Source organism: Erithacus rubecula, assembly GCF_903797595.1.
Source record: "Erithacus rubecula genome assembly, chromosome: 5".
In the NCBI taxonomy this organism is placed as follows: Eukaryota; Metazoa; Chordata; class Aves; order Passeriformes; family Muscicapidae; genus Erithacus; species Erithacus rubecula.
The window spans coordinates 32,857,067-32,883,491 of NC_136687.1; the positions used below are offsets into that span (position 1 = coordinate 32,857,067).

General features: G+C 37.7%; 1 protein-coding gene across 1 annotated transcript; it reads left to right on the forward strand.

The window, feature by feature from the left end:
• The first annotated feature begins 6,463 nt into the window (after window positions 1-6,463).
• On the forward strand, window positions 6,464-19,715 carry AGA (aspartylglucosaminidase). The gene is made up of 9 exons (XM_079305757.1): window positions 6,464-6,661; window positions 7,967-8,120; window positions 9,167-9,279; window positions 11,713-11,825; window positions 12,623-12,737; window positions 14,656-14,731; window positions 15,451-15,558; window positions 17,589-17,722; window positions 18,548-19,715. The coding sequence occupies exons 1-9, from the start codon at window positions 6,517-6,519 to the stop codon at window positions 18,646-18,648; spliced, it is 1,059 nt and encodes a 352-aa protein (XP_079161883.1). The 5' UTR covers window positions 6,464-6,516; the 3' UTR covers window positions 18,649-19,715.
• The last annotated feature ends 6,710 nt before the right edge of the window (window positions 19,716-26,425 follow it).

Genomic DNA, 26,425 nt, shown 5'->3' on the forward strand with positions numbered 1-26,425 from the left:
AGTAATTCCAGCAGAATATTAGACACCCCTATATTTGTATTGACTGTGATTATGAATTTGAATTTCCAGTGCAGTATAGGCAGCTAGAGCCAGCTCAACAGATAGTCCCCCAAGCTACACAGCTTCCCTCATACACATGAACAAAAGAGCACATGGTATAACATATACATAAATAAATATGTCTAGATAAATAGAGGGAAGGCTGGTAACATAATTTACCTTAACAAAATGTGTAGTGTTTATGCACATATCTATTTTAAGGGAAAATTCTGACTAATTCTCTTTACATCCCAAATCCAAACAGCATTAACTCTATCTAAAAGCTTCATCATTTTTATCAAGTCACAAAAGAGGTGTTTGGTAGCAGAGGAGCTCAAAATTAAGTCCTGTTTGAATGGAAGTCTAGGTAACACCATAGTTTTAGTACGATATATCCACCTTTTACAGCCCCATTAAGTAAAGTCCAAGCAATGTTATTGCTATAGTGATTGATAAGTTTGTTAAATTTTGGCACAAATCTAGATTTCTTCTAAATAAAGAGTACAGAATATTAGGAAAGTACACAGACAATGAAGACACTGGTCTTGACTAAATTTAGCAATTTTAGTTTAGTGATATTTCAGTTTAATATTTTAGTATTATTTTTCTATAAAGGTGTATGTTAATGTTTTCATGAAAGTCAAGACAAAGCAACGATGACCACAGACTATTGTAATTCATGAATTCAGAAACGGTGTCTCACACACCGTTACATGTGTTATTAGAGACCAAGGGAGTTGCAGGTCAGTAGGTTAGATGTGCATCCCTTTTTTCTCATATGGCCATGTCCCTGCACAGCATAGAGCTCCAGGCAAGTGCCCTACGTGCCTCATAGCTTAACAAGTGCTGCTGCTGCTGCTGAGGGAGTAGTCATTTACCAGATACTTCTCCAATGAAGCCAAAGGGGCCACCAATAGCAGTAAGGGTCTGAAAGGTCAATTTAATTTACTTATTCAAATCTGAATTCATATTCATGCTACAAAAACAATGTAGCGTCTCTTTTCAAGACTAAAAAGTAATTGTGAAATCAGAACCTGAAGAGAAGTAAACTAGGAAGAAATATATTTTATTGATATTTATGTAGGATATGTTATGAGTCTAGGTCATAACATTATTCCAAAACTCAAAATCAAAGAAGACAGCAAATGCATGAAACAACTCCTTTTCCTCACATAAAAGCTTCTAGAATTTGAGAAACATTTATTCAGAATGAAAACACAAAATCTGAAGCAAAATTCTGTTCTTTTTCTAACCTACATAGTCTCCTTTACATTCTGTGGTGATGCACTTGTGTGACCAGAAAAGGTTGAGATTATTATACTCATATAACCAGACTAAAGCCTCACAAAGTAAGTAAATTCAGACTCACACCTGCTGCTCAACCACTGGCTTGCCCTCTTGTCTCTAGACATTTTATGTTATGATTTAATCAGTAGAAAAGATCAATTTCTGGCACAAAAATGAACTTAAAAACTTAGTGGTAGGTCATAACTTTGTATTTCTGTATTTTGTATCTCAGCCTATCTTATCTTAAAATATAGCTAGCAAAATGTTATCAAAAGCATTTTTGTTCAAGATTCTAGTTTGTCAGTCTGAAGTCACAGAAGTCATTTCCCACTTAATAACCCCTATGATTGGTATCAGACTTAAGTGGAACTTCCAAAGGACAAGAATTGAATGGCTGGTACATTGCTGAAACAGATTCTCAAAACAACCTTGACCTGATTTGTGCATTTCTTCAGTGGTTAAGATACATGCAATGCTGTAGATATATCCAGTTCAGACATCATGGAGAAGGAACTTGCTCTTTACTACTTATCAAAAGCATTCTTAAAACCTAACTTCAATGTTTTACAATAGTTGAACTAAAGTTTCAGTTTGCACTAAACATTATGGGGATATGACACTTTAGCAAGCTTTACCTGGCTGAACTTAAGTAGGAAACATGGAGGCCAGTATAAAACAAGAGTGGAGGTGTGTATACACAATGGAATACATGGAAAAAACACAGAATGACATTATTAGTGATATTAGTTCTAGCAAAGACTGGAAAGAAACACTTTGGAGTAAGCACTATGGAGAGAAAACACAGTTTTATTTTCAAAGATGGGGCTCACACATTGTAAGTTACCTCCTAAAGCAACTACTTATTGCTTTTCCATGGTCTAACCATGGAAATATCACATGTTGCATGTGTTGATATCCACTCTAGTGTTAAATAACCGTAACTCAGTGAGAACCCTGGTTAAAAATCCTAGTAGGCATATTCAAACCATTTGAAACAGATACAAACATCATAATTGGCCATATTCCTAGATTAGTATTTATATAATATAAGTTTGCAGTTAGCTTCCTTCTGGCACTGAAAACTTTAAGGATGCTCATTTAACAATGTCATGACAACTTTCATACTTGGGTGAAGTAAACAGCAACTGGCTGTATTTGTCCAAGAAGTTTATTATTGACATGGATTATGAAGAGAGCAGAAAAAATGCCATATGAAATGTGTGAATTTTCAAATGTTTACATGTTCCATATCACAATTTTATTAGCAATTACAAAAAGGTAATGTATTACCCATAACTTGTTTTGAGACAGAATGCAACAATAGACCAAAATAATACAATAGTATTATAGTACCTATGGATAGTAGTATGTAATATATACATTTTATTCTGTGACATGATGTGACAATAATTATTTTAAGGTTACAAAGGGAAAAAAGAAACTACTATACCTTAGAATTTAATTTTTAAAAAAGAAGTGGTAATGAAAGGAAATTTAGCAATGGAAGCATTGCTATTATTTTTTAGTTATTATTGATGGCTACTTGGTTTTTCTATCTAGTAGGTGTATTTTTTTCTCATTATCAGTATTAATGCTCATTAACATATTGCCAAGGACCAGAAAGTGCTAAGATAGCATACACTAGTGCTATAAAGCTGCACAAACTTATAATGGAATGACAACTCATACCCAAATGATCTGACAGTAGAAGTGAAAGAGAACATGTAGCACATGGAAAAAGATTGTTGGGAAAGATATGGAAACAGTATGGAAAGCAGAGGTCTGGATAATTGTGAGGTTCAAATTTTATACACTTTGACAGATCACACACTGATGGTGAGTTTTATGGGAAATTCAGGTAAGAATGACTAAGTAGCTATGAAAATGTTTACACACAGCTCTTCTCAAGCACAAGAGAAGGCATAAGGGTCTTTCCTAGTAGATTTGAGAGGTATTTGATAGAGACATTCACTATGAATAAGTCTGTTCATTCTTTTCAGTGTTGTTCAGTGAATGAGTAAACATATGTATTATAAGAGGCCAAGAAAAGGATTGAAAGAGAGAAAAAAAAAAGAATTTTAAAACCCAGGAGCACAGTGCTTCTACAAATCCACTTAAAAGAGAAAACCACAACACAGTTATTTACAAATATATTTTAATTAGCAAGTGCTAATCAAACTTGATTACTTTTATTAATGAAATTATTCTCATTTGCATTTCATGTGTTTATGTTAGTGTTAGAAAATGTAACTAACGAAGATAAAAATATAAACAAATTATATAACTACATGACGAAAAACCTTAATTAGATTTCAAAGCACACATACAGAAAGTTTGAGACAGCAAAAAGAAGCTAGGCATGCATTTTTAACAGATGGTGCTAGATTAGGTCACACAGATATAATTGAGGTCAGAATTTGGCCACTGTAGGAACAGACCCTCTCAGTGAAAGAGGTGAATTTCCTCCTGTGTTCTTCATTAATTACTCAGTGTCATCCAGTCACAGTGTTGTCTGCTGTAGATCCTCTCAGTAAACCCTTGTCCATATAAGCCTTTCTCTAGAATATTCTTTCAATATTATACATTTGAGCGAAAATTCTCCTTGTAGAAACATTGATTTGTTTTTTAGCAGCAGAGAGAAAAGCTTATTAGCATCTATAGATTAGCATTTATCTTAGCTATAATTTCTATGATAACAGTAAGTATTGAGGACAAACAGATTAAAGGGTATTTCCACTGCTGATGTAGGAAGGACTGATATAAACAACAGGTACTTTCAAAGAAAATACAAGTAATTTTAAAATACAAGCAATTTTTTAAATACTTTATGTGAGAGATGGAACATAAATCAAGAGCCCATGGATGTAGCAGAATACATTTGCAGAATTGTTTTGGACAGACACTGCTCAAATTCTACTTCATTTTCAGGATGCAGAAAGAGAGTTTTAATGACCTTGCTGTTGGTTTTATGCAATGTATCTGAAAGCAGTGATTGCTTTGCTTGTTCACATAGAGTACAAAATTATATTAAATAGTATTGTATACAGTAAAGCATGGATTCAAGATTGCTCTTCTTTCTAGCAGGAAGTCATTCACATTTGAGTGCCAGTTAGAAATCATGCCACAGAAATCAAACCAACCGAATTTCTGCATGAACATCAAACCACAATGTTATGCTGTTTCAAGTCATACAAAACATTCTCTCCACAGCTGTGCAGGCTCAGCTTGCAGATGAAACCATCACAGACAATACTGTTACTTGAATGACACCCATATTAAAGTGGTTTTCTTCCATAAGGTCCATTTTATTTCACTAAAAGCAAACTGTATTTGAAAAATGTCATTAATGCATCCACTTTATGAATGTGTTGGATTATATTTTTCTTTTTACCTATTACTAAATTTATTTCCTGAAAATATTTTGCTCTATTTCCCTTCAGCTAATTTAGATCTGTGTTTTGGCCTATCTCTCTTGCCTAACAGCCTTGAAGAGAAATACATGACAGAAACAAGAACAGTAATAGCAGAAATAAATCAGCTAAAAGTATTTACCTGAGTAAAGGTTTCTCTAGATTTCTTGTAGTTTTGCTTTTGGGAAATGGCTGAAACCAAGGCTATACTATCACTGAAGTCAAACTCGATACTGTATTTCATTATTTTGCAACTTCTGTTATAAATGATAATGCATTTCTTTTGTGGCAATCATTTAATTCCAAAAGCTGTGGAACATTTTGTTACAATAAAAATAACATTGCTTCGGGCTTCCTAAACCAGCTTGGCTGCACTCACAATTTATATATGCCTACAAACCTCGTATTGCCACACATAAGGTCCAAGTACCCCCTCTTAGTACAAATACAAAATAACATTGCTGGTAAAGAGTAATTGAGTTTTGCCCATTATATACCGAAGAGGAGTAATGAGGGCAAGCCAAAAATGTATTTGAAAGAAAAGAAAGAAAAAGTAGATTTTATATTCACATAGAAGCAAAAGTCACCTTTTTTCATGTTGTTCAGATATAATAGCTGGTTGATGATCAGCAGCTCCTTGAACCTAATCAGCCCTGAACACAAGCCAGTGAATTGCACTTCCAGCAGGTAAGCCTTTGGACCTGGAAACTATCAGAGTGCTATGGCAATGGCTTTAAATTATTTCTAATTGTTTATTATGAAAAGCTTAAATAGCAGAGGCAGAATTAAGAAGTTACTTGTTGTAAGTTTTAGGATTTCTGTAAAGCAAGGCTTTCCACAAACTTTCTCATAAACTATTTGACTATAGTAGGTCCCAAAACATGCCCTTCACAGAAATATCTCTGTGACAAAGACATCCATGTTAGCAAGGCAGCAGATGAAGATGCTGCAAGCAGATCTCATGATCTTAGGGGGAGATCTGACACACAGCCGGGCTCAATAAAAAACTTCATTAAAAGCAGCATGGCCAGCAGGTCGAGGGAGGCGATTCTACCCCTCAAATCTGCTCTGGTGAAATCCCACCTCAAGCACTGCATCCAGCTCTCTGGGACTCCAGCACAGGAAGGAGATCGACCTGTGGGAGCAAGGCCATCAGAAGGATGGAGCACCTATGAGGAAAAGCTGAGATAATTGGAATTCTTCTGCCTGGAAAATAGATGGTTTTAGGATGACCTAATTGCAGCTTTCCAGTACCTGAAAGGAACTTACTGGAAAGACGAGGCAAGACTATTTAGAAATGCACATAGTGACAAGGGGAATGGGTTCAAATTGAAACAGAGTAGGTTTAAATTATATGTTAGGAACTAATTCATTACAGTGAGGGTGGAGAGGAACTGGAACAGGCTGCTCAGGGAAGCCGTGCACGCCTCATTCCTAGAAGCTGGAGACGAGGTTGGATGGGCCTCTGAACGATTTGGTCTACCAGGTGTCCTTGCCTACGGCAGGGGGGCTGGAACTATGGGATCTTTAAGGTCCCTTCCCACCCTATGGCTCTGTGAAATACAAATTGTATTTGTGTGCATGGGCCTCGGCCTTTGCTGAAGGTTGAGCGTTTCGCTGCCACAACAGCGCTTCCCGGACGGCAGGGCTCGATGCCGAGCCGCGGCCAGGGCCGAACCCACCCGCGGGCAGCGCGGTCCCGGCCGGGCCGTGCGCGCCTGCGCCGCCGGAGCCGCGCGGTTGGAGGCGGCGGAGCGGAGGGGGGCCGGGCTGGGTGGCGATGGCGGCGGGACGCGGCGGGGGCCGGCAGGGGTTCATGGCTGCGCTCTTCTTGCTCGCTGTGCTGACGCCGGTGGGCGCCGCCTCACCTGCCGCTCTGCCGGTAGTCATCAACACCTGGGCGTTTAGGACGGCCGCAGAGACAGGTGTCCCGGCGGGGCCCGGGCTGGAGCGGGGCGGGCCGGGCGGTGCTGTGCCGCGCCGCTCGGGGCTTTCGGGAGCGCCCTTCTGCTGAGGGCTGCCCGGCGGATTTGGGTGCCGGTGCTGCTTGAGGAAAAGGAGTCTCTGAGGCGTGGCTGGGCTGATGTGTGGCCAGGAGGAGCGGGCAGTGACCGGGGCCGAGCGGCGCTGGCTGCGGCGGGCGCGGGCTCTGCTCCCCCCTGCCCCGTCACGGCTCAGAGCCATCCCCGCTGCCGGGAGGCGCCTCGGCCGCCTTGGAAAGGGTTACCCTTCCTCTGGGAACGGAGCTTGCCCTTCCTTCGCTCTGCCGCTGGGAGCCTCCGGGCAAATGGTTTCGCTTTCCGCGTTGGGAAGCTAATAACTAAAAAAGCCCGACCCACAAAAACTAAAGAGGGGAGTTACGAACTGCGGAAAAGCTTGATCGAAGACATACTTTTGCTAATAATGTGGTTTGCACTCTCGCACAGTGATTTTTAAAGGAGTTTTTTTTTTTTTTTTTAGATTCCTTCTTGCCCCCTAAAGAATTAGGTAGTTATATTATTTCTTTGAAACTGTTTTGTGGTGTGTTATCAACAGTGAAAGCAGGCTTTCCTACGGCAACGTGTATAGTAATTTTAAAAGACTTGCAGACTATTTTATTAACGCCCGGTTGTAAATAACCCCATGCCACAGAATGCTTGCTTGTCAAAAGTTACCAATAAAGCCTTGTAATGGTCAGAAGTGAAACACACTCAAGAAAATTGCAAGGCCCGTGCTTTGCAGCTTTGGAAAGCCTGGCCTAAGGCTACTCATGGCAATAAAGGTCATAGGAATCAGAGAATACTCCTTACACTGAACTTTGTAATAGAGGCAAGCATATGTGGGGTTGGATGCTTAGTATTAAGTGTTACTTTTTCTCTGGTGAAGGCAGCTTCATGTAGTTTGCATGCAGCATCTGTGATCATGAGGCTTCCTGGGGTGGTTTACTTCAAGAGGAGCTGGCCTGTGTGCATGTGCTGCTGTGCTGGTCTGTCAGGTGAAGGAGTGCCAGAGCCAGCACAAATACGTCACGAGGGCTGTGATTGTCAGTGGCAGCAAGCTTAAGCACCTTAGAACATCTTGCCTGAGATCCATCCTTGTGAAATCTTGTATATGCAATGCCTTCAGGCTTAGTGTATTCAAGTCGTGTCGTTTGACATGTCTGTAATGTCTTACAAAGCTGTACCATGATCTTAAAGCAGCAGTGGAAACTGTTTTCCCTAGTGACATGTAATTATTTGTGTTGATTACAGCTTGGAGAGTATTAGAGTCAGGAGGTTCAGAGTTGGATGCAGTCGAGAGAGGCTGTGGTCAGTGTGAGATCGATCAGTGTGATGGCAGCGTGGGATATGGAGGAAGCCCAGATGAAAGTGGAGAAACAACTCTGGATGCAATGATTATGGATGGGTAAGAAAACTGTATGGAGAAGCTTTGGGAGTGTGGCCAAATGCCAGAGGCTCGTCCACAAAATGGCAGCTCTGCCTTTTATACCCCGGTGTTGCATCAGCTTGATGCGTATTTATTTTGATTTTACATAGTGACATCCCATGTTACTCTTCTCCAGTTTCATCACTGTGGCCCTCAGGGCTGTCACTGGATGAAGTTCTGCTGCTTTTAAGGTCCTGTCTCAAAGATTTGGCCACCAACAATCCATCCAATGTAAACAAACTCACAAACACGCAAAACCACAGCACACAAAACCATCCCCGTGAAAACCAGCCTTGCAACTAGACCACTGCAACAACATCAACCACTCCACAACACGTCTATCTCGATATTGACAACATCATACTGTTTAATCAACAGTATAATTCATAATATAATACCAATTTGTATAATACCCAGTGAAAGCCAACTTCCATTAACTTGTTTCTCATACCTGCCATTTTTAGCACAATTAAGGGTTGTTGCAACATCTTACTGATTTGGGGCTGTGGGACAAGCTAACTTGTGAAACAAGGAAAAATAACATACCTGATTGTTGGAAGAGTAGGAAATGACTCTACTTACAGTGCATTAATCCAGTTCTTGATATAGCAGTTGAAACAGATGGTTTGTAGCATTGTTAGCTCTCCTTTTACATTCAGTCCATAAATACTTTTCTTTTGGAGCAATTGTCTTTATTTGCTGTTTAAAGCTGTCTTGATTAAAAAGTAATTGCTAGTATGTGGTTCATATTATGAGTTTATGTAATGAAATAGTTACTCTACTGAAAATATTACTATGAATGGAAGTACTGTTTTTTGAGCAAGATCTATATGCCTCTGGAAGGAAACAAGATATGTAGGAAGTCTTTCCCTACTAATGTGGTGACATCTGCCTGTGGCATAGAACAATTAAAACATTGTTAAAGGAGCAAGCCTTTTGATTTAGATGAGAACAGATTTTGTCTAGTAAAAAATGTGTAACTGTTCTTGTAGTTTTAATAAGTTTAAAATATTCCTTGTTTCCAGCAACACTATGGAAGTTGGGGCTGTTGCGGATCTCAGGCGTGTGAAAAATGCAATTGGTGTAGCACGAAAGGTCATTGAATACACTAAGCATACATTACTAGTGGGAGAGTCAGGTAATTATTCCTTTAACTGCTTCCAAGTCAAACCCTCATTTTAAAAGACTTCCCAATAAAATTGCAACATTTTCATCTTGGTAATATAGGTGGAAGAATTCCTTGAAAATCAAATCAATCTACTCAAATCATTCAAAACTCTTTATTCTTTCATTCTGTGTCTATTAAATAGGTTTATTTTTAGAAGGAAAAAGTAGTTTTATGGCTTTTTCCATCAGCTTAACTTTATAAAAGACCCTGTAGAAACTGCTAGATGTAAATGTTGCATTTAAAACCATGAAGTAACTTTTTTTAAATGAATGGCAAAATTAATAGACATTAAATTTTAATATTTTGGTATATATGGAGTGTGATTAGTGTATTTCACAGTCTAAAAGTATTAGTGAGAGCTTAAAAAAGCTCATTAGAGGCTGTACTCCCAGGCACAACAAAAGAGCAGTAGCAAATTGGAGGCTTAGTTGAGCTTTTTAAATACAGGCTGCTGTTAGTGGAATAGTACTAGTTTCAAAAAGAGACATTCATTCCCTGGAGGTGTGTGAGTGGTGAGTAGCTTTTAAGAAGAGCCTGTAGCTGCTCAGAAAGTAATACAGAGATGTGTGGAAAATGACATCTGAGCATTAATGGTGATTCAAGTGCTTTGAAATTGATGAGAAAAGATAAAATATTCTTGAAGGAATTAGCATGTACAGAAGTAAGTGCTCGAGCAATTTTTTGATGGAGTAAAATGGAACAATTTTGGGAGGTGAGGATACAATTTGACTACAGGTCTGAACAGAGAAACCTGTAGATTCTATATAATTTAAGGCAATTGACCATGATTATGAGAGACTTTTCTAAGAGATATTTCACATGTAGTACAGAAAAAGAAATTGTCAGGTGTTAAATAGTGGAGGGAGATAGACTCCTAATACTTGTTTGCCCCTTTGCTAGTTACCATAGTATTTTTAAATTTTAGTCAAGAGAATGAACAGAAAGGATGAGGAAAATGAAGAAACAGAAGGATTAAAGTGCTGATTTAAAATACATCTTCCCACCTAAGAAGATAGCTCTTTGTCTAATGGAGGCACGTGGACAAGTTTGTTATGCTGAGTCCTTACTGTCAGTGGTAGCTAAAGATTTATCTGAGTAAAAATTGGAGATGGTGTTTAATGTCAATAAATTAATGACAGCAGTGGAGAAATTGTGAAGGACTGTTTCTTCTGAAGAAATGTTTTTTTTGTGGATTGTGGAACTTGGATAAGAGCAACTCTGGTTGTCTTCACCAGATAAAGATGAATAAAAAGAAAATCCATTTGAACCTTCAGACTGGCATGTAAAGAACAGGTTTTTTTCTAAACAGAAATACTTATAGAAAAGGTAGCTAAACAGTAAAATCTTTTTGTATAAATGCATGTAATCTCTGCAGGTGTTTTTTGTTCAAGATGCAAAATTAAGAATTCTGCTTACTGAAATAGAAACAATGTTTCAAAAATTATGAGTGTTCCTGAAAAACATGCACAAGCACAATTTTATCTTACAAAAAAAGCCAAACTTAAAACTGCCAAATTCTGCCTGTTTGTTCTATAAACGGGAAAATATTTATTTAATTGAAGCTGTCAGTTTTCTTTTCCTCTGAGTGCTGATACTCTTCATGTGTCAGATTTTAAGAAAAACTTAGAAAAGCAGTCCAGAAATAATTGAAGGCTTCTCTTAATTCTTGGACTGGATAAGTTTGTTCAGCTGTGTATTGTAGTGACATTATTATCAAGGATTGATAATACAAATTCAAGCATCTGAACCTAGCAACAGTATCTGCTACTGGGTAACATCAAAGGTATCTACAGCTAAAAGATGAAAGAAGAGTTGATCTTTTTTCTCTTTGCCTAATGGTAAGTCATTCTTAGAAGTGTAGCATTCTTTTATTGCTTGTGTTGCTGTTTCTTTAGCTCTTTTGCCACATACTGTATAAATTTTCAAAACAAGGAAGCAGTAACTTTTAAAGCTGCAAGGAAGAAGTACAGTGTGATGTAAGCTGGTGGATTGCTTTCTTCAAGTATCAGAGTTTTAATAGCAAATGTTGTGCTACTATGTTATTTATATTTGATAAAAACTTGCTTTTTAAAGAAAATGTATTTGGATGACTTTTTTTTTTGGTGACCCAGTCAACCTAGGCCTTGCTTCACACTCTTAGTTGTGTCCAGTTGATTAACAGACAAGAATTTGTTTCTCTTTCAATGAGAAAACTTTCATGTTACTGCCTGTGAAGCAGGAGTTGACTACTGCAGTTGTACATCACTCTAATGGCTGATGCTGCTCCCTGAAGATGTATTTATCTCCAAAAAGGATGTAGAATTTCTTGCTTTCTAAAAAAAAATAACATGAATGCATTATTGTAAAATGCATAACACTGGAAGAAATCAATATTTCTTTTTCACTGTGTTCTTGCTTTTCAAGCCTCCCTGTTTGCTGTAAGGATGGGGTTTCCATATGAAGATTTAACTACCCAGAAATCACTTTCGCTGTATTCAGAGTGGCTTAATCAAAGCTGTCAGCCAAACTACTGGAAGGTACAGTGCAGTGATGCCAGTGAAGGGGGGTTTAGAAAGTCAGTAGTGCAGCATTGCCTCTTCCTTTCAGCTTGTACTGAAGTTTCACATTACTTGTGAAGAAAAAGAAGTTTTGCTTATCAGACAGAAAAACTTTATATTGCTAAGCACTTGCTAGACTTGAGAGTATATGTGTCTAGTTTCTTACATCCTGCTGCTTTTGCTCTTGCTGCAGTAGTGTTTTGGTGCGGGAGTTATTTTTTAGTTCTTAATTGGGACAGGACTTACAAAAATAAACAAAACAGTGCATGTATTTTTGATGCATGTATAAATTTCTGAAAGAAAATTTTGCAGTAGTAATTAAGGTCTTTAAATAGTTAGTTAGAAGCTTTATGCAGACCTGGGAATACATCAGGTTAATGCAGATACCCATTAAACTTGCCTGTTAAGGTGAGCTTGGCTTGTTGTTTGAATGGTTTGTTTTTGGTTTGTTTTTCTTTTTTTTTTGCTTTGGGTGTTACAGATTTCTACATGTTTGTACATTGGTTTGGGGGTTTTTTTGACCAGTCAGTTGTGCAGAGGAGAGTCTTTAATTTGAACAATGTAACTTTTCCAATAAACGTTTTTTTACTGTATAATACCAGAAATCAGTCTTAATTATTCATTAAGCTAAGCAATTTGTGGGATCTCAGTACATCTCTGTGGTTTAAGTACTGGGCATCTAATGCCTTTATGGTAATTAAAAGTATTGATTGGAGTATTTTTTAAATTTATCTGTATTGAATATATTGTTCATGCAAATCACAAACTAATTACAGAATGTGGTGCCAGACTCTTCAAAATCCTGTGGACCATATAAACGGCGTGAAGAAGGAACTTCCAGAGAAAAACAGACCAGCTCACAAAGAAGTGTTCATAACCATGATACTATTGGTAACAACTTTTGGGAACTCTGATGCTGATCTTTTTTTTCTCATTCCTCTAACAATTAAATCCTACTTATTTAAAGAAAAATATTTAATACAGGAATTATTTTCTGTTTATAGTGATTTCAAGTTTTGTTACTTATGTGTTAGGATTGAGTGCCTAAAAGTAAAATTTGTTTTTGGTTTTTTCCAGTTCACTGGCTGCATAGACACTTGATTCATTTTTTGCCATTAACTCTTGTTCATTGCCCTGCTGCTTTTCTCACAGATACCTTGGCATAATTGCTTGGGCAGCTGTGGATGCTTAGAAAACTAAGTTAAAGATAATTATGTTTATCTTGATTATGGTGTGCTGTAAGACTGACTTAAAAGGCCTTGCAGTGGTAGAGGAAATGAATATATCGTTAGTCCTGTTGCCAACTAAAAGCAGAGTCACACTCCTTAAGCTTATAAAGTAAATTTTGCTTTCATTTTTCTTTTATTCTGTCTTTTTTCTAAATCAGTAAATTTCTACAGAAACTAACATTAAAACAGTAGTAGACCCCAAAACTTTTAAGAGTATCCTGATTGAGGACTGTTAATTGCTAAGCCTATACATTGATTAATGAGCAGATCAGACAAAGGACTAGAGCAGTTACAGATTCATGTCTTTCATATCTTTATACTTTGTAGTCTTGAAACTTGCACTTTTTGATTTAGTTTGGATTTTTCTCAGTTTAGGAAGCCAGAACTTTTTGTCTGATGGTCTTTACAATACCAAGAACTAACAAGTTGTTTCAAGGGTGAATCTTTCTCCTTTTTTTCTAGTTCATCCTACTAATAATCAATTAATAGTCTACAAAAGTCAGGCAACCTACCAAATTCTTAAGTTGCTAGCTAGCTTACTTAGTGGGGTAATTCAGTAGGTGCTGGAAAACTTACAAATTGTATAGTGTCAGGAGAGAGGAATCTGATAAATACAATTCAAGAATTGATCTATCATTAAGTAGTCCTAAGCTGTTTAGTAAATGGTGGTATTTTGTCTTAGTATTTCAAGTTCCCTCCCACCCCATTGTTTTACATATGAAATGTCTTTGTGATTAGCACATTTGAAGAAGAGTATTCATCCAGTATGCATTTAGGACATTAGTAGGAACTGATGCCTTTCCAGTGTTTTTGCAGAGGCCATTGGGTCTGTAACTTTGTTTTTTGCTCCTACTGGTGATGAAACCTTTCTATGAGAAGAAGATAGTGCTTAGTGAGGTCAGAGAAACAGAATTCAGCTAATCAAATTCTGCTTCTTGACTCTCAGTTTGTACTGGAGTTTTATGCTAGCAGCAGTTCATGCCATCTCCTGCTCTATGTGTGTAAAGTCTTGCTCTATGGAAACGCAACTGATCCCAAATCCAATTCCAAGTGACAGTCTAAGCATATTTAATATGAGGCAGTGGTTTCCTTACCAGCAGAAAATTAGCAAGGGGTAAGCTCATCAGTACATTTGGTAGTCCATCATGTAATTCTAGTTACTTTGGTAGGCAATATGTCGTCATCTGCCAAATTCAAGCTTATGCTTCTGACTTTTTTTTTAAATTTCCTTCAAGTACCATTTACAATTTCTAAGCTTTGTTGTTCTGATGGTATTGGTGCTCCATGTGGTGACACCAGGTACTTGTTCTTGGCTGGTTAACAATGGTGTATATCAGGAGGCAGTGGCTGTATGGGCAGCAGTAACATATAGCTCTGAACAGTGTGGCATTCACTGTTTCACATTCATTTTTGAGCTCTTGTGACAGATCATAAAAATTTTCAAATCTCTTTTAAGAAGAGCTTGTGTTCCTGTATTTCACTATATTAGTCATTTGAATCATCTGGGTAAGTGTAGTGCTAACTAAATAAATGTGATAGTAGCGTTCCTGAATATGTTTTGTCCCTGTTGAAAATCTTAGGTATGGTTGTCATTGGTGTGAGTGGAACCGTTGCTTCTGGGACATCTACTAATGGTGCAATCCACAAACTTCCAGGGTTAGTATCTCTGATTTTACAAACAAGCTTTTTCCCCCCACCTTGTTTCCTATGTTAAACTTGTCATTGTGGTTCAAAATGTTAACCTTTAGATCACAAAATAGCTTTGCTTTTTTTTGTGCACTTGCCATAAATCCTAATATTGAGCAACTGATTCAGTTGCAAGACTGTGTGTTTATTTGAGGGAATGCTTGTTTTTCAGCTTGCTTAATTCACCATATAGAGACGCAAACAACTGGCACAGTTGTGAGACAACTTGTAAGGCAAAGCATCAGGGACAAATAAGGATTTTGGAGAGGCACACAGTCTCCTAAGAAATGTACAGAAATCAGAGCCTCAGGCTTGTGTTTTGTCTTCAAGATACTTTTTCTACACAGTTTAGGTTATTGTCTGTCAACCAAGTCAGACAACTTCTGGATTTAGCAACAAGTTATTGAACATATTAATGTCCCCTGCTGCTTACTGTTGCCCACAGGCTAAATCTCACTGGCTTAGCTATAGTCAGTATAATAACAGACAGTTATGCATTGGAGGTGCATTAAGCCTCAGGTCAGTCAGGTTATCACAGATCACTTTTACAGGTAGTTTCAAGACAAGACTTTTGACTGCAGTAGATTGACCTCTTTACCTGTTCTGTTCTCCTGTGGGTTTAGTGCTAAGTCAACTGGAGGCAGTAAGGCTAACAAAGTTTGGCTCTTATTTTCCATTGCTCACTGCAGCCGCGTTGGAGATTCTCCGATAGCGGGAGCGGGATCCTACGCAGATAGTACAGCCGGAGGAGCTGCAGCCACTGGGGATGGTGACATCATGATGCGCTTCTTACCCAGGTTTGTCCTTAGGGCAGACTTTGATAGATTGCTGCAGCAAAATGGGTGCTCAGCAAATGAAGAATTGATTAAAAGTATGGTCTGACTTCATGGCTGCTGAAGTAAAGGAAGGAGTGGAAGGGAAAAGAACAGTAGCAGAACCAAGCTACTCTTATGATCTGTCTTAAAGAGACCTAAATATCTTGATGACAGATCCCTTAATACAGCCAAGCTGAGCAAACAGGCAGTGGGTAATGAGTACATTTCCAACCTGTATGCTTTTTAGCAGGACTGATTAGCTTTCTTCTCAAAAGCATTCTGTTGTGTGGAGAAGTATCATAAATTGTAAAAAGGATGAGGTGTGGGTCTCAGCTCACTCAGGAGGTATCACTGCAGCAATCATTTGTAATTGCTTGTAATTTGAAACTGAAAGAGGTGTTTTAGTGTTGTGACTGTGGTTGCATAAACACAGTGTAATATATGGCTCTCTTTGTGAGCATCTTTGTGGGTGGGTCTCAGCAGGAATCAATTATGGAAGTCCATGCTGAACATAACAGGCACTGATGCTTGAAGGATAATATAGAAATGGCCTTCATATTGCTGAGGCAACTTTTCTGAAACCCTGGCAGCCAAGAAAACCTGCTACCTGTTACATATTTACAGATGTCAGTGAATTTCAAGCGGTTCTGAGTCAGTCTTTCAAATACAAGGCAGTTGACAACTTCATGAGTTATCTGTCTTGTCGTAAAACATACCAGGATGAGAAGTGTGTTGATCTCCACTATAAGGCTAGTCAGTAACTTACATTGCACTTAAGCAGCCTGAAGTGTTTGTCTGTAATGCTTGAAACATTTCATGTTGGCACCAGTGGGTTAACCATCAGACTAGGGGGTTAATTACTGGTTCCTTATAGATAACGACTTTTACTCATGATATTTAGATATCCCACATGAAAACAGAGACAAGAATTAACCTCCCAGAAGTGAAGTGTCAAATAAAGGCCAAAATTGCTAATATTTTCTGTATGCCTTCCTTTAGGTGGTAACTTCTTGAGTTTTTGATTAGTGAAGAGACCTCTGCAGCTTTATATTCAGATAGTTATCTTTAGACAACTTGAACATCTTTGATTGTTAGAATAAGTCAAAGATAATAGGGAGTCTCAAAATGCAAGAATTGTTCTTTTCTGTGGTACTTTGGTAACATCTGTAATTAATGCAATCTGTAGATGTCTTAGTGTAACAAGTTGATCTTGGTATATGCATCTTTCTCAAAGCAATAAAATGCTTGTAAGTTATATCACGAGTTACCATTTAATCTTCAGGTTCTGAAAGAAAAAGGCAATGTAAGTAATGCTTTACCTCAGGATATTTTAGAGATGCAACAGGTTAACCTCAAGCAATTCCTTTAGATAGAAAGGAAATTAATTTTGATTACTCTTAGAATAAGGGATTTTTTTAATCACTGCAAAAAGTTTGAAAGTGGCTCAAAGTCCTGATCAAAACATGGTACCTTCATCTTTATAAAATAAAGAAAGTTTGTCAATTTTGATGTTTTCAGAAACTTAATTTTTTTCTGAAAGATTTTTTTAATGCTTACTGAACTCAATAATTTATCAGTAATGTAATACTGAATTTTCTCCAAAAAAATATCTTGACATAGCCTTTCTGAAAACTAGAAATTACTTCTAATGTCAGGCTCAATCATGTAGTGAAACACAGAAGCCACTAATTCTTCTAAGCCACTGTGCCTTGCAGTTCTTTAGCTGATCTTTTGCTTAGCCTCTTCTACTGCAAATGATCAAAGTTCTCTCTTGGCTTGGCCTGCCATAGAATGATACATGGTATAGATGTCATCTTGTAATCTCTTTTAGTTTTGTTTTTAATTGCTTTTTATGTAGAATTTGAGTAACAATTGCCAATATGAAGTTGGCCTAAAAATTGTTTATCATGTGTTTCCATTATTCAAAGAAACCAGGGTCTCTTCTGTGGTATTTTAAATTATATAACCAGAGTATGGCTAATTTTCTGGATATGGGGTTGGGTTTTTTTTAGTTACCAAGCTGTGGAATACATGAGGATGGGAACAGACCCAACAGTAGCCTGTCAGAAAGTTATTTCCAGAATCCAGAAGTACGCTCCAAAGTTCTTTGGTGCTATCATTTGTGCCAATACAACTGGAAGTTATGGTATGTATGTCGTTTCATGGACAAAGGTGCTGGACCCTAACTACGTCACAGATGTACAAAAGTGAGCATAGATTTTAAAGGCATCTTTAATTATTCTTTGAAGACTGCAGCAGCACTGGCCATTCACAGTGTGGAATGCTGGTTAGCAGGGCAGCTGTGTCCTAGTGCAGACTGGAGATAATTTAATTTGGGGTTTTGATGTCTTAGACTTCCATAAAGTTATGGAAGTCTTGGCAAAACTCAAAAATATTTACAACTTTCATTTGTTTTCCTGGACTGTATATGATAATTTGAAGGTTTTTAAAAGAGATTGCTTTGCCTTCCCTAGATATGGCATAAGGGAGGGAGAATATGAATGTTAAGCATAGCTTCAAAGTGATCTCAGAGTAGTCATTGTGCCAGGCATCCCATTAGTGAACTCTTAGATCAGTAGGAAGTAAAATTTGTTAATCAATGTGGATTATATAGTTAGGCTGCTTTGCTTATTCTTTGATCTCTTACTTCCTATAGTTCTGTGTTTAAGAGATTAGTGTTGAAAGAACTCATTAAACTGATCAGGATTGAAAGAGAGAGAGATTTTCCTGACTTGTGATACTGTTTTGAATTGTAGTATATGGCCATTAATTGCACTACAGCAGTCGGTAGTACTGTATTTTAACTTAAAAATTGGATACTTTCAAGATGTCTTGGGTTAAACAGATTGTAAAACAATAATTATACCACTGTAGTAGAATTAGTGACTGGATGTTTAGATGATAAAATACAATGACAGAGCCACTAATCCCAAATGTAGCAAATTATAATTTCTTTTTCTGTTTTTCCTAGGTGCTGCATGTAATAAAATTCCAGGATTCACTCAGTTTCACTTCATGGTTTCAAACCCTTTGTTAAGTCGACCAACTGAACAAGTAGTAGACTGCATTTAATTTCTTTAGTTCTATTAGAATCTCAATTTAGAAGAGGAAAGTGCTAAATTCCACCTTAAAATTACTTCTTAAAATGGTTGTTTCTAGCATTTAATGGATATTATGGTCTGCTTGATTTCCTAAGAACTGAGTAGCCAGAAGTGATGAATAATAACCATTGAACAGGCCCTTTGCCTTTCCATTAAAAAATATATTTGTCAGACATTTGGAATAACAGGCTGGAAGTGGAACTAGGACTCTACACATAACACTCATGTTGAGAATATTTAATTGTCTTTCTAAGATTAAGTTTCTGTTTTCTCTTGAAAAAAAAAATTGCATGAAAATGTTAACATGCAAAGAAAGGGGCTTGAGGAGTAGTGGAGACTATTTCAAAGCATTAATGAAGAGATAAGAAGTCCTTATGGACCATTCTAGCTTGTTCCACAACAGCTGAGAATACATTTGAATACATGCAAGCATCCCTGGTAGTACAAACCTTCAAGGAATTAATTTTGGTTGACTGACTGGATGTGAAGACAATTGGAAATCATCCTGTCACCTCTTTTGTGTAGTGGAAGTTAAGTTATGAACCATAATCACAGTGATTTCCTTGTCAGTAATATGCTGTGCACTCATCCTGTCCTACAACACATTAACCTATGAAAAGGAGCAATTGAATGCCTGAAGTGTGACAGTTACCTATGGGTTTTGTCACTTTCTTTGTCTAGAGACACCAGGATTCATTTGTAATAGAATTTTAGCATCATGAGGATTATTCCACAGGTATTTGAAGATATGTTGGATCATTCTTTTAAATTGGTGGCTTGCTAATCATTTGATGGAATCTTTGCTAAACTTCGCCAGGAAATGGCAAAAGAGGGAGCGAGTAAAAAGATTGTGTCTTGTCACTTTGATTATTCTCTGTCTACTTAAATAAAATCATTGGGTAATAAAAGCACACCTTAATGTATTAGTGAAGTTGTTTAGATGCTTGTGTACTGTGCCTTTGATTGTTGCTTTCTGTTTCAAGTTGGTATCTTTAAAAGCTGGAAATAAGCCATTCAAATTAGATTGGTTATCTTTAATGGCCTGCTATTGAACTTCATCTACAAAGTATTTACTCAGTTCTGTCACTGGATCCTCAGAGCATGTTGTAGCAGTATTCACTGCAGGCCACAGAAAGCTTTTGTCAGAGAAACTCCTACTGAATAAATCTGCAATAGCTTAAGATAAGCTTTCTACCTGTGCTACCTACAGCCCTTCTGCCGTGGCTGCTCTATCTTCAGATAACTCAGGCAGTCAAATGCAGATAGATTAATAAAATCCCAGTGATTGCTACTTTGAAGATTGCATTGTGGATTATCAACATAGAAGGTTCAGTACTGTGAGCTGAGCGGTAACGTCTCAAATTGCTGCTGCTGAATCCTCTAGGACTCATTTCTGAAATAGGTTTGGGAACATCCATAGCTTGCTTTCTAGAGTGCTTTTGTCACTCTGTACTAGCTAGTCTGTGGCAGTAAAAGTGCCCTGTAACAGTCCACATGGAAGCCACTGTTACAGGCCTAACTTCCTACAGTCTGTGCTGGTTGACAGCAGCTGAATGTGAGCCAGCTGTGTCCAGGTGGCCAAGAAGGCATCTTGGCCTGTATCAAAAATATTGTGGCCAGTGGGATCAGGGCAGGGATTGTCCTGTACTCAGCATGGTGAAACCACACTTGGAGTGATGTGTCCAGTTCTGGGGCCCTCACAACACAAGGGCCGTTGAGGAGCTGGAGTGATTCCAGAGAAGGGGGATGGAGCTGTTGAAGGGTGTAGAGAGTAAATTCTAGGAGTGGCTGAGGGAGTGGGGTTGTTAAGCCTGGAGAAAAGGAGGTTCAGGGGAGACCTTATTACTCTAAAATGCCTGTAAGGAGGGTGTAGCAAGGTGGAAGGCAACCTCTTTACAGAGACTACCAGTGACAGGACCAGGGCAAATGGCCTCGACCTGTGCCAAGGGAAGTTCAGTTTGGATATCAGGAGAAGTTTCTTCATTGGAAAGGTAGTTAAGCATAGGAATGGGCTGCCCAGGGAGATGGTGGAGTCACTATTTCTGGAAGTATTCCATAAAAGACTGGACATGACACTTTGTGGTATGGTTTTGTTGGCATGGTGATGTTTGGTGAAAGGTTGGACTCGAAGATCCTGGAGATCTTTTCCAACCTTACTGATTTTATTATTCTGTGAAAATTACTTGTCTCCATGAGACATAGACACTAATAAAATGTGGTTTGCTAATGTGGGTTGCTTTGTGATGATGCATTAATTGCAAATGAAAGGGTTAGTTTATGTAAATTATTTGGATTTATCATTAATTTGACAATATATTAAACCATAGTATTAACAATGTACCATTCTGATGTTATGAACAGAATTCAGAATTAGAAAAATAACGTGCTTGATATTTTGTCTTAAAATATTTCTTAAAAAGTTGTTAATGGTGTTCTGATATGCAGACACAAATTCTTTTAGGAGAGATAAATATCAAGTACAGACTCCTGTCAAAAGTAAGCAAAAACTGGCAATTTCTGTTGGGGTTGCAAAAAAGTGTTTTACTGGTTTTTATATCAGTTTTTGCTATCCAATTTTTATGACACAATATGAGGATTTGCGACTTAGTGGTTCAATTGAATGCATCTGTCTATAAAGCTGTGGAGCTTTCTTAAGTTCATTAGCTTCCTTTACCCCTTTCTTCTGTTTTTAAAGACAGAAAAATAATCTTTGCTCAGTGGTCTGACTAAAAGTGAACTATGGTCTGTTTTTGCATGGTATCAATTTATTCCTTAATAAAGAAATCTCTGTGTATCCTGGCAATGTTTCGTATGCACTTACTGAAGAAAGTTTCCCTGTCATTTCACATTTGCAGGTTACCACTGAAACACTCATTTGTACCTGCCTGAGTCAGGAATAATTCAGAGTTTTAGAGAATTCAAGACTGATTTTTAGATGGAATCTACAAAACTGTATTAACTGAAGTGAATCTATCAGCACTTATTGTTTGAGTTTATTTTATCACGTGACTGTTGTAACTCATTAACAGTACTGTTCATGCTTGTTTTGAAACACAGAAGGTGTGCAGGGTTTCTGTGCTGTTATCTATAGTCTGTGTGCATGAAGAAACATCAGGTATACAGTTAAATTTACTCCAGCTCTAATATACAGCAGGTATGTTACATATTAAGCACTGAAGAACAAATGTTTTCACTGGAGGATCTGTTCATTCCTCCACATAAATTCCATTAAATTTACTGCAAAAACTGGAATGTTCATGGAGAAGAAATGACTGAATCTCGGGATTTTGTGATTAATATTGTTATTGTTTAAGCTGCTGAGTCAGAAGCAAACATTTATGTTTGTGCATTTAACAATCTTAGCTGTGTTTTCATTTTCTTTTTTTCCCTTGACAGTTGGAATCAGCATAAGTAAATACAGCTGCTGGTGCAGTGCTGTCTTACTGTGATTAGCTCATACCTTTACAGTGACAGGTGGGGGTCTGTGAAATAAAAGCAATAGCAAATTCAAAGAGTGCCAGTTCAAGGAATCCCTGCTACTGGTGACTTTATTTCTTTTTCCTAATAAGATAGGGAAAAAGCTTTAAAGAAGTTTTAATTACACTTTTTCCAGGTAGAGCTTTACAAAAGTAATTGTATTGTAAATGCCGGGGGGGTTCATTAGTTAGGAATGATGATTTTGTTGCTCTACATAGAAAAAAACCCATTATATGTTGGATGAACAGGAAGTTTCATAATTTCACCCTTTGCATACTTGCCAGATAGACTCTGAAGTACATTTTGACCCTCATTCTGTTTATTTCTATGTTATGATTTTGATTGCTGGTGTTGTGGAATTATATAGAAAGTAGTGATCTTTGCCACTAGAATGTAGTTAGAAAGTTAGGTTGAGTTTTATATTTCTAATTTCTAAACATTTATCATTTAATGATCTGGAGAAATTAATTCAATTTAGCAAGAAATCCCATGTTTTTTGAATATTCTTTTATACAGATGGGAAGACCAAATCTTGTTATTTTTCCAATACAACTATAGAAATATTGTCTAACCTAACCCTCCCAAACAGGAGAAAGGGTTTTCCCCTTATAATCAGAAGAATTCCAGTGGTGTTTTTTCCTTTTCTCTCATTAATGGTACTTTATACTTTCTTCAAATCTGCAATTTGTCAGTTTATAAATGTTTTCTTTGTATTAATTTTGCTTTCTTTGCTGTCAGCAGACCTGTCATAATAGCTTTCTTGACACATTCTGGCTATACCCATCCAGGTTCAAGTGTTGCTTAATTTTCTTTTTGAAGTATTCTTCATGCATGATGTAGGCTGTGTTGTAGTATAATTTTGTCTCATAGTATTTGGCAGGGAGGATCTAGTTCTATATGATAGGACCTTTTAAAGGTGGCATAATTACTGAAGCAGTATTGCAGCAGTACAGGTTTAGAATTATACTTAGTGAGATCATGAATGCTTATTGTTCATAAGTAGTTGCTTGATGGCATATGTGGTTATTTATTTAACACAGCATGACAGGCTTTTTGAAAATAACAACAGTTATGCTGTTAGCTTAATGCTGCTCTTGGATAGACATTGTTATAAGAAAAATTCCAAGACACATTATCATGGATCATCTGTGAGATTTGTGGTTGGGTTGGCAGGCTAATACATAGAGAAGTACAAAGGAACTGAAACTTCCCATAAATTAATATTTTTATCTGCAGCATTTTTCCTGAGCATTGGGTAGTGATGTAGAACTGACAGTTCCCAATTTTCCTTCTAATAATTTCTTTAGATATGTGGGGTTTTTTTCTGAAGGACTTACAATAATAGATGTGCCAAAATATTATAGTTTAAAAGGGTGGATGTAAAAGATACTAAAACAAATTTAATTCATATGCCGTCAAGTGTGTAGACTAATTTGTATGTTATAGAGTAGCTGCAGTGTAAATGAACTGTAGCTTTTGACATTCCATCTGTACCTTCTTACAAATCTGCCACCCTGAAAAGTCCTGTGATCTCACTTTTCAGCTAGACTTAGGACAGTGTTTTTTAGAGCTTAGTGAAAGTACTAGCCCCAAAAAATGGGTCTTTAGGGGTAACATCACTTTACCACATGAGCTTAAGGGTGTTACCAGCCTTTAACTGATTTCTGCAGTGCTACTTCTCCCTGCCTGCTGTGTCTCTTTTCTGGAGGTTACTGTTCCTATACCATGACTGGCAGACTGGTGTATGCTTCATTCCAGATCCAGCAGTTTGGCCTCTCTGACCTCCCTCTGCACTCTGCACTGACAAGAGCAGTTGCTTGCACCCCATTCCTTCAACTCTGCGATGGGGTTCATAACTTCCAATCTAAGAGCTGCAGGAAAAGGCTGCAGGGCTTGCTGGGGGAGCATGCATCAGGTATGTACATCATACCATTATCATTCCTGTAAGCATCCAAGCTCCAGGAATCATAGTTACAGCAGTGCTAATAAAATCCACCAAAAGCAACTGTATTGGACAAGGGACAATTAAGTGTTAATAACAATTAATAATGAACGTCTGAAGACAAGGTTATATTTTATCCATCTCTTAAGGATGGTTTCAGCTGAAGAAAGTTTGTGCTGCTCAGAAAGGGTGGTACTACCTGAAGTATGTGTTCTCTCTTCAGTAATTTTTTTCTTTTTCAGAATGTAAGCAAGCTGTTCTGTTTTACTTTAGGGCCACACAGTTGCTAATACCAACAAAAGGTAAAATGCAGGAATACACAGTAGGGCACTGAGGAGCACAGGAAATTATCCAGCTGGTGACAGCACATTCTTAGTTGGGCAAAAGAAGACTTTTCTAAATTTTCCTGGAGATTGAAGTAAGGTACCTGTCTCTGCAGGTTTCATGATTCAACCCTCAGGCTGGAGGCCCATCTACTGCTTTTCCCCCCAATAAAATTCAGTAAAAGATATGAAAAATCAGGATGGGCATCTAGTATTCTTTGATTTCTTTATCAGCAGGCTATTGTCATGTTTCCCTTATTCTCTCTTCAGTCATGTAAATACTTAATTATCTACCATAGGTTTCCCATTTTCAGGATGGGAAAGTAGAGTCTCCATATAACTTTCGGATCACCTTCTCTTTGTTAAAATGTGAATTTGAATTTCTGCTGACTGAGGAGGCTTTACAACTTCAGAACAGCTGCTGCTACTACAATGCTTTATGAAAATGTGAGCACTATGAATTCAGTCTCCTTGACTGGCTATTTAATTAAAAGTCACAGTGAGATGTGCTTTGTGTTAACACCGCTGTGTTTGGACTGACTATGAGATTGGATTCTTGGGGAGTTCTGTCACAGGGATGTCTGGTTACTGAATCACAAAGAGTTTTAGGGAAGAGACAATCACCAATATGCTCAGTGGAGCTAAGATAACATCTGCAGGCATACTCAAGAATAGAGCCATAACCCCTTAACTTAATTTGAAAAATCAAGACTCTTTCAGACTTGGGAATAGAAGTTTGATCTTGCATAGAGTTGTATTTTTATAACAACGATGTAGTGCCTCACTATGAGAAATATAAGTGCTAATGCCAGATAAATATTCCAACTGTCATTTATAATTATAATTTTTGCACTTTGGTCAGGCAGCTATTCATAATATACCAATCAGTGTTGAACTTAACCATTATGTTTTGCTTTGTACTTCTGATTTTTCCAGGCTTGGCATTTGGAAAGGACTTCAAATGCATACTGGAAGTTGAGGCAATGTAGTCATCTAATAGACTATCTCATATAAGTGCTTCTAAAGTATTTCTCACAACAAATAAAGTATATACTGGTTTTTTGCATAAAACCAGTAGGTCCCACTGCTAATAAGATAATGGGCCCTCAAGCTCAACCCCAGGGCCTTGCTGGATGGACCTGCTGGCACACTGAGTGCTGCTCAGCAGGCAGGGAGTTTGTGCATCTGTGGCTTGTTGCATTTCTTCTAATGACTGTACTATTTTTTGTGGAATATGAAAATCAATTCAAATCAGTTCAAATAATAACCTGCCTAATTACCCTAGAATGCTGCTGCCAAATAATCTTTTTCTCCTCATTTTCCTTTAATAAGTAGCAACTCATTTATATACTAGATGGAAGAGCTTCAGTAAAAAACGTGAGATGATGAGGAAGATAGCATGTGAAGATCTGCTTCTTTAGGAAGATGGAAGATTCCACAAGGATACACATCCTGACCCATGTCTGTTCCTGTCAGTGCTGGTTATAGGTAATGTGTGAATTAACATGTACAGGTAGCCAAGGCAACCACCAAGCCACTGTTAAAATGCAGAGTGTATTTATATAATTACCTTGTTCACAACACAGGGCAGCAGAGACACACAGGGACACAGGCTCCTTGGGCTTAGCTCATCCTCCTGGGCACCAGGAGGGTCTCTGCCTGCCTGAGTACTACAGAAGGCTTTGTGCAGCTCCATGAGAGTGTGTTATGTTTACAGGAATCCACTTAAAACAGGCAGAGGATAAACCACACTAGGCATAATAAATGGATGTATTTTTGCCCACACTGACATTTTTAGCAATCCCAGCTGCAAGGTCACTTTGAGCAAAACTATTTCCTCCTCCTCACCACATCTTCTATTTTTAACCCTTTCCTCCCAACAGGTAGTATGTGGTAAGCATTCCTTGAATACCAGCAGAGCTCAGAACACAGACCAAATTCCTGAGTGGTTCACTAATAAGGCAACTTTCTGGTAAAATTCTGACAACAACAATTTGCTGTCAGTA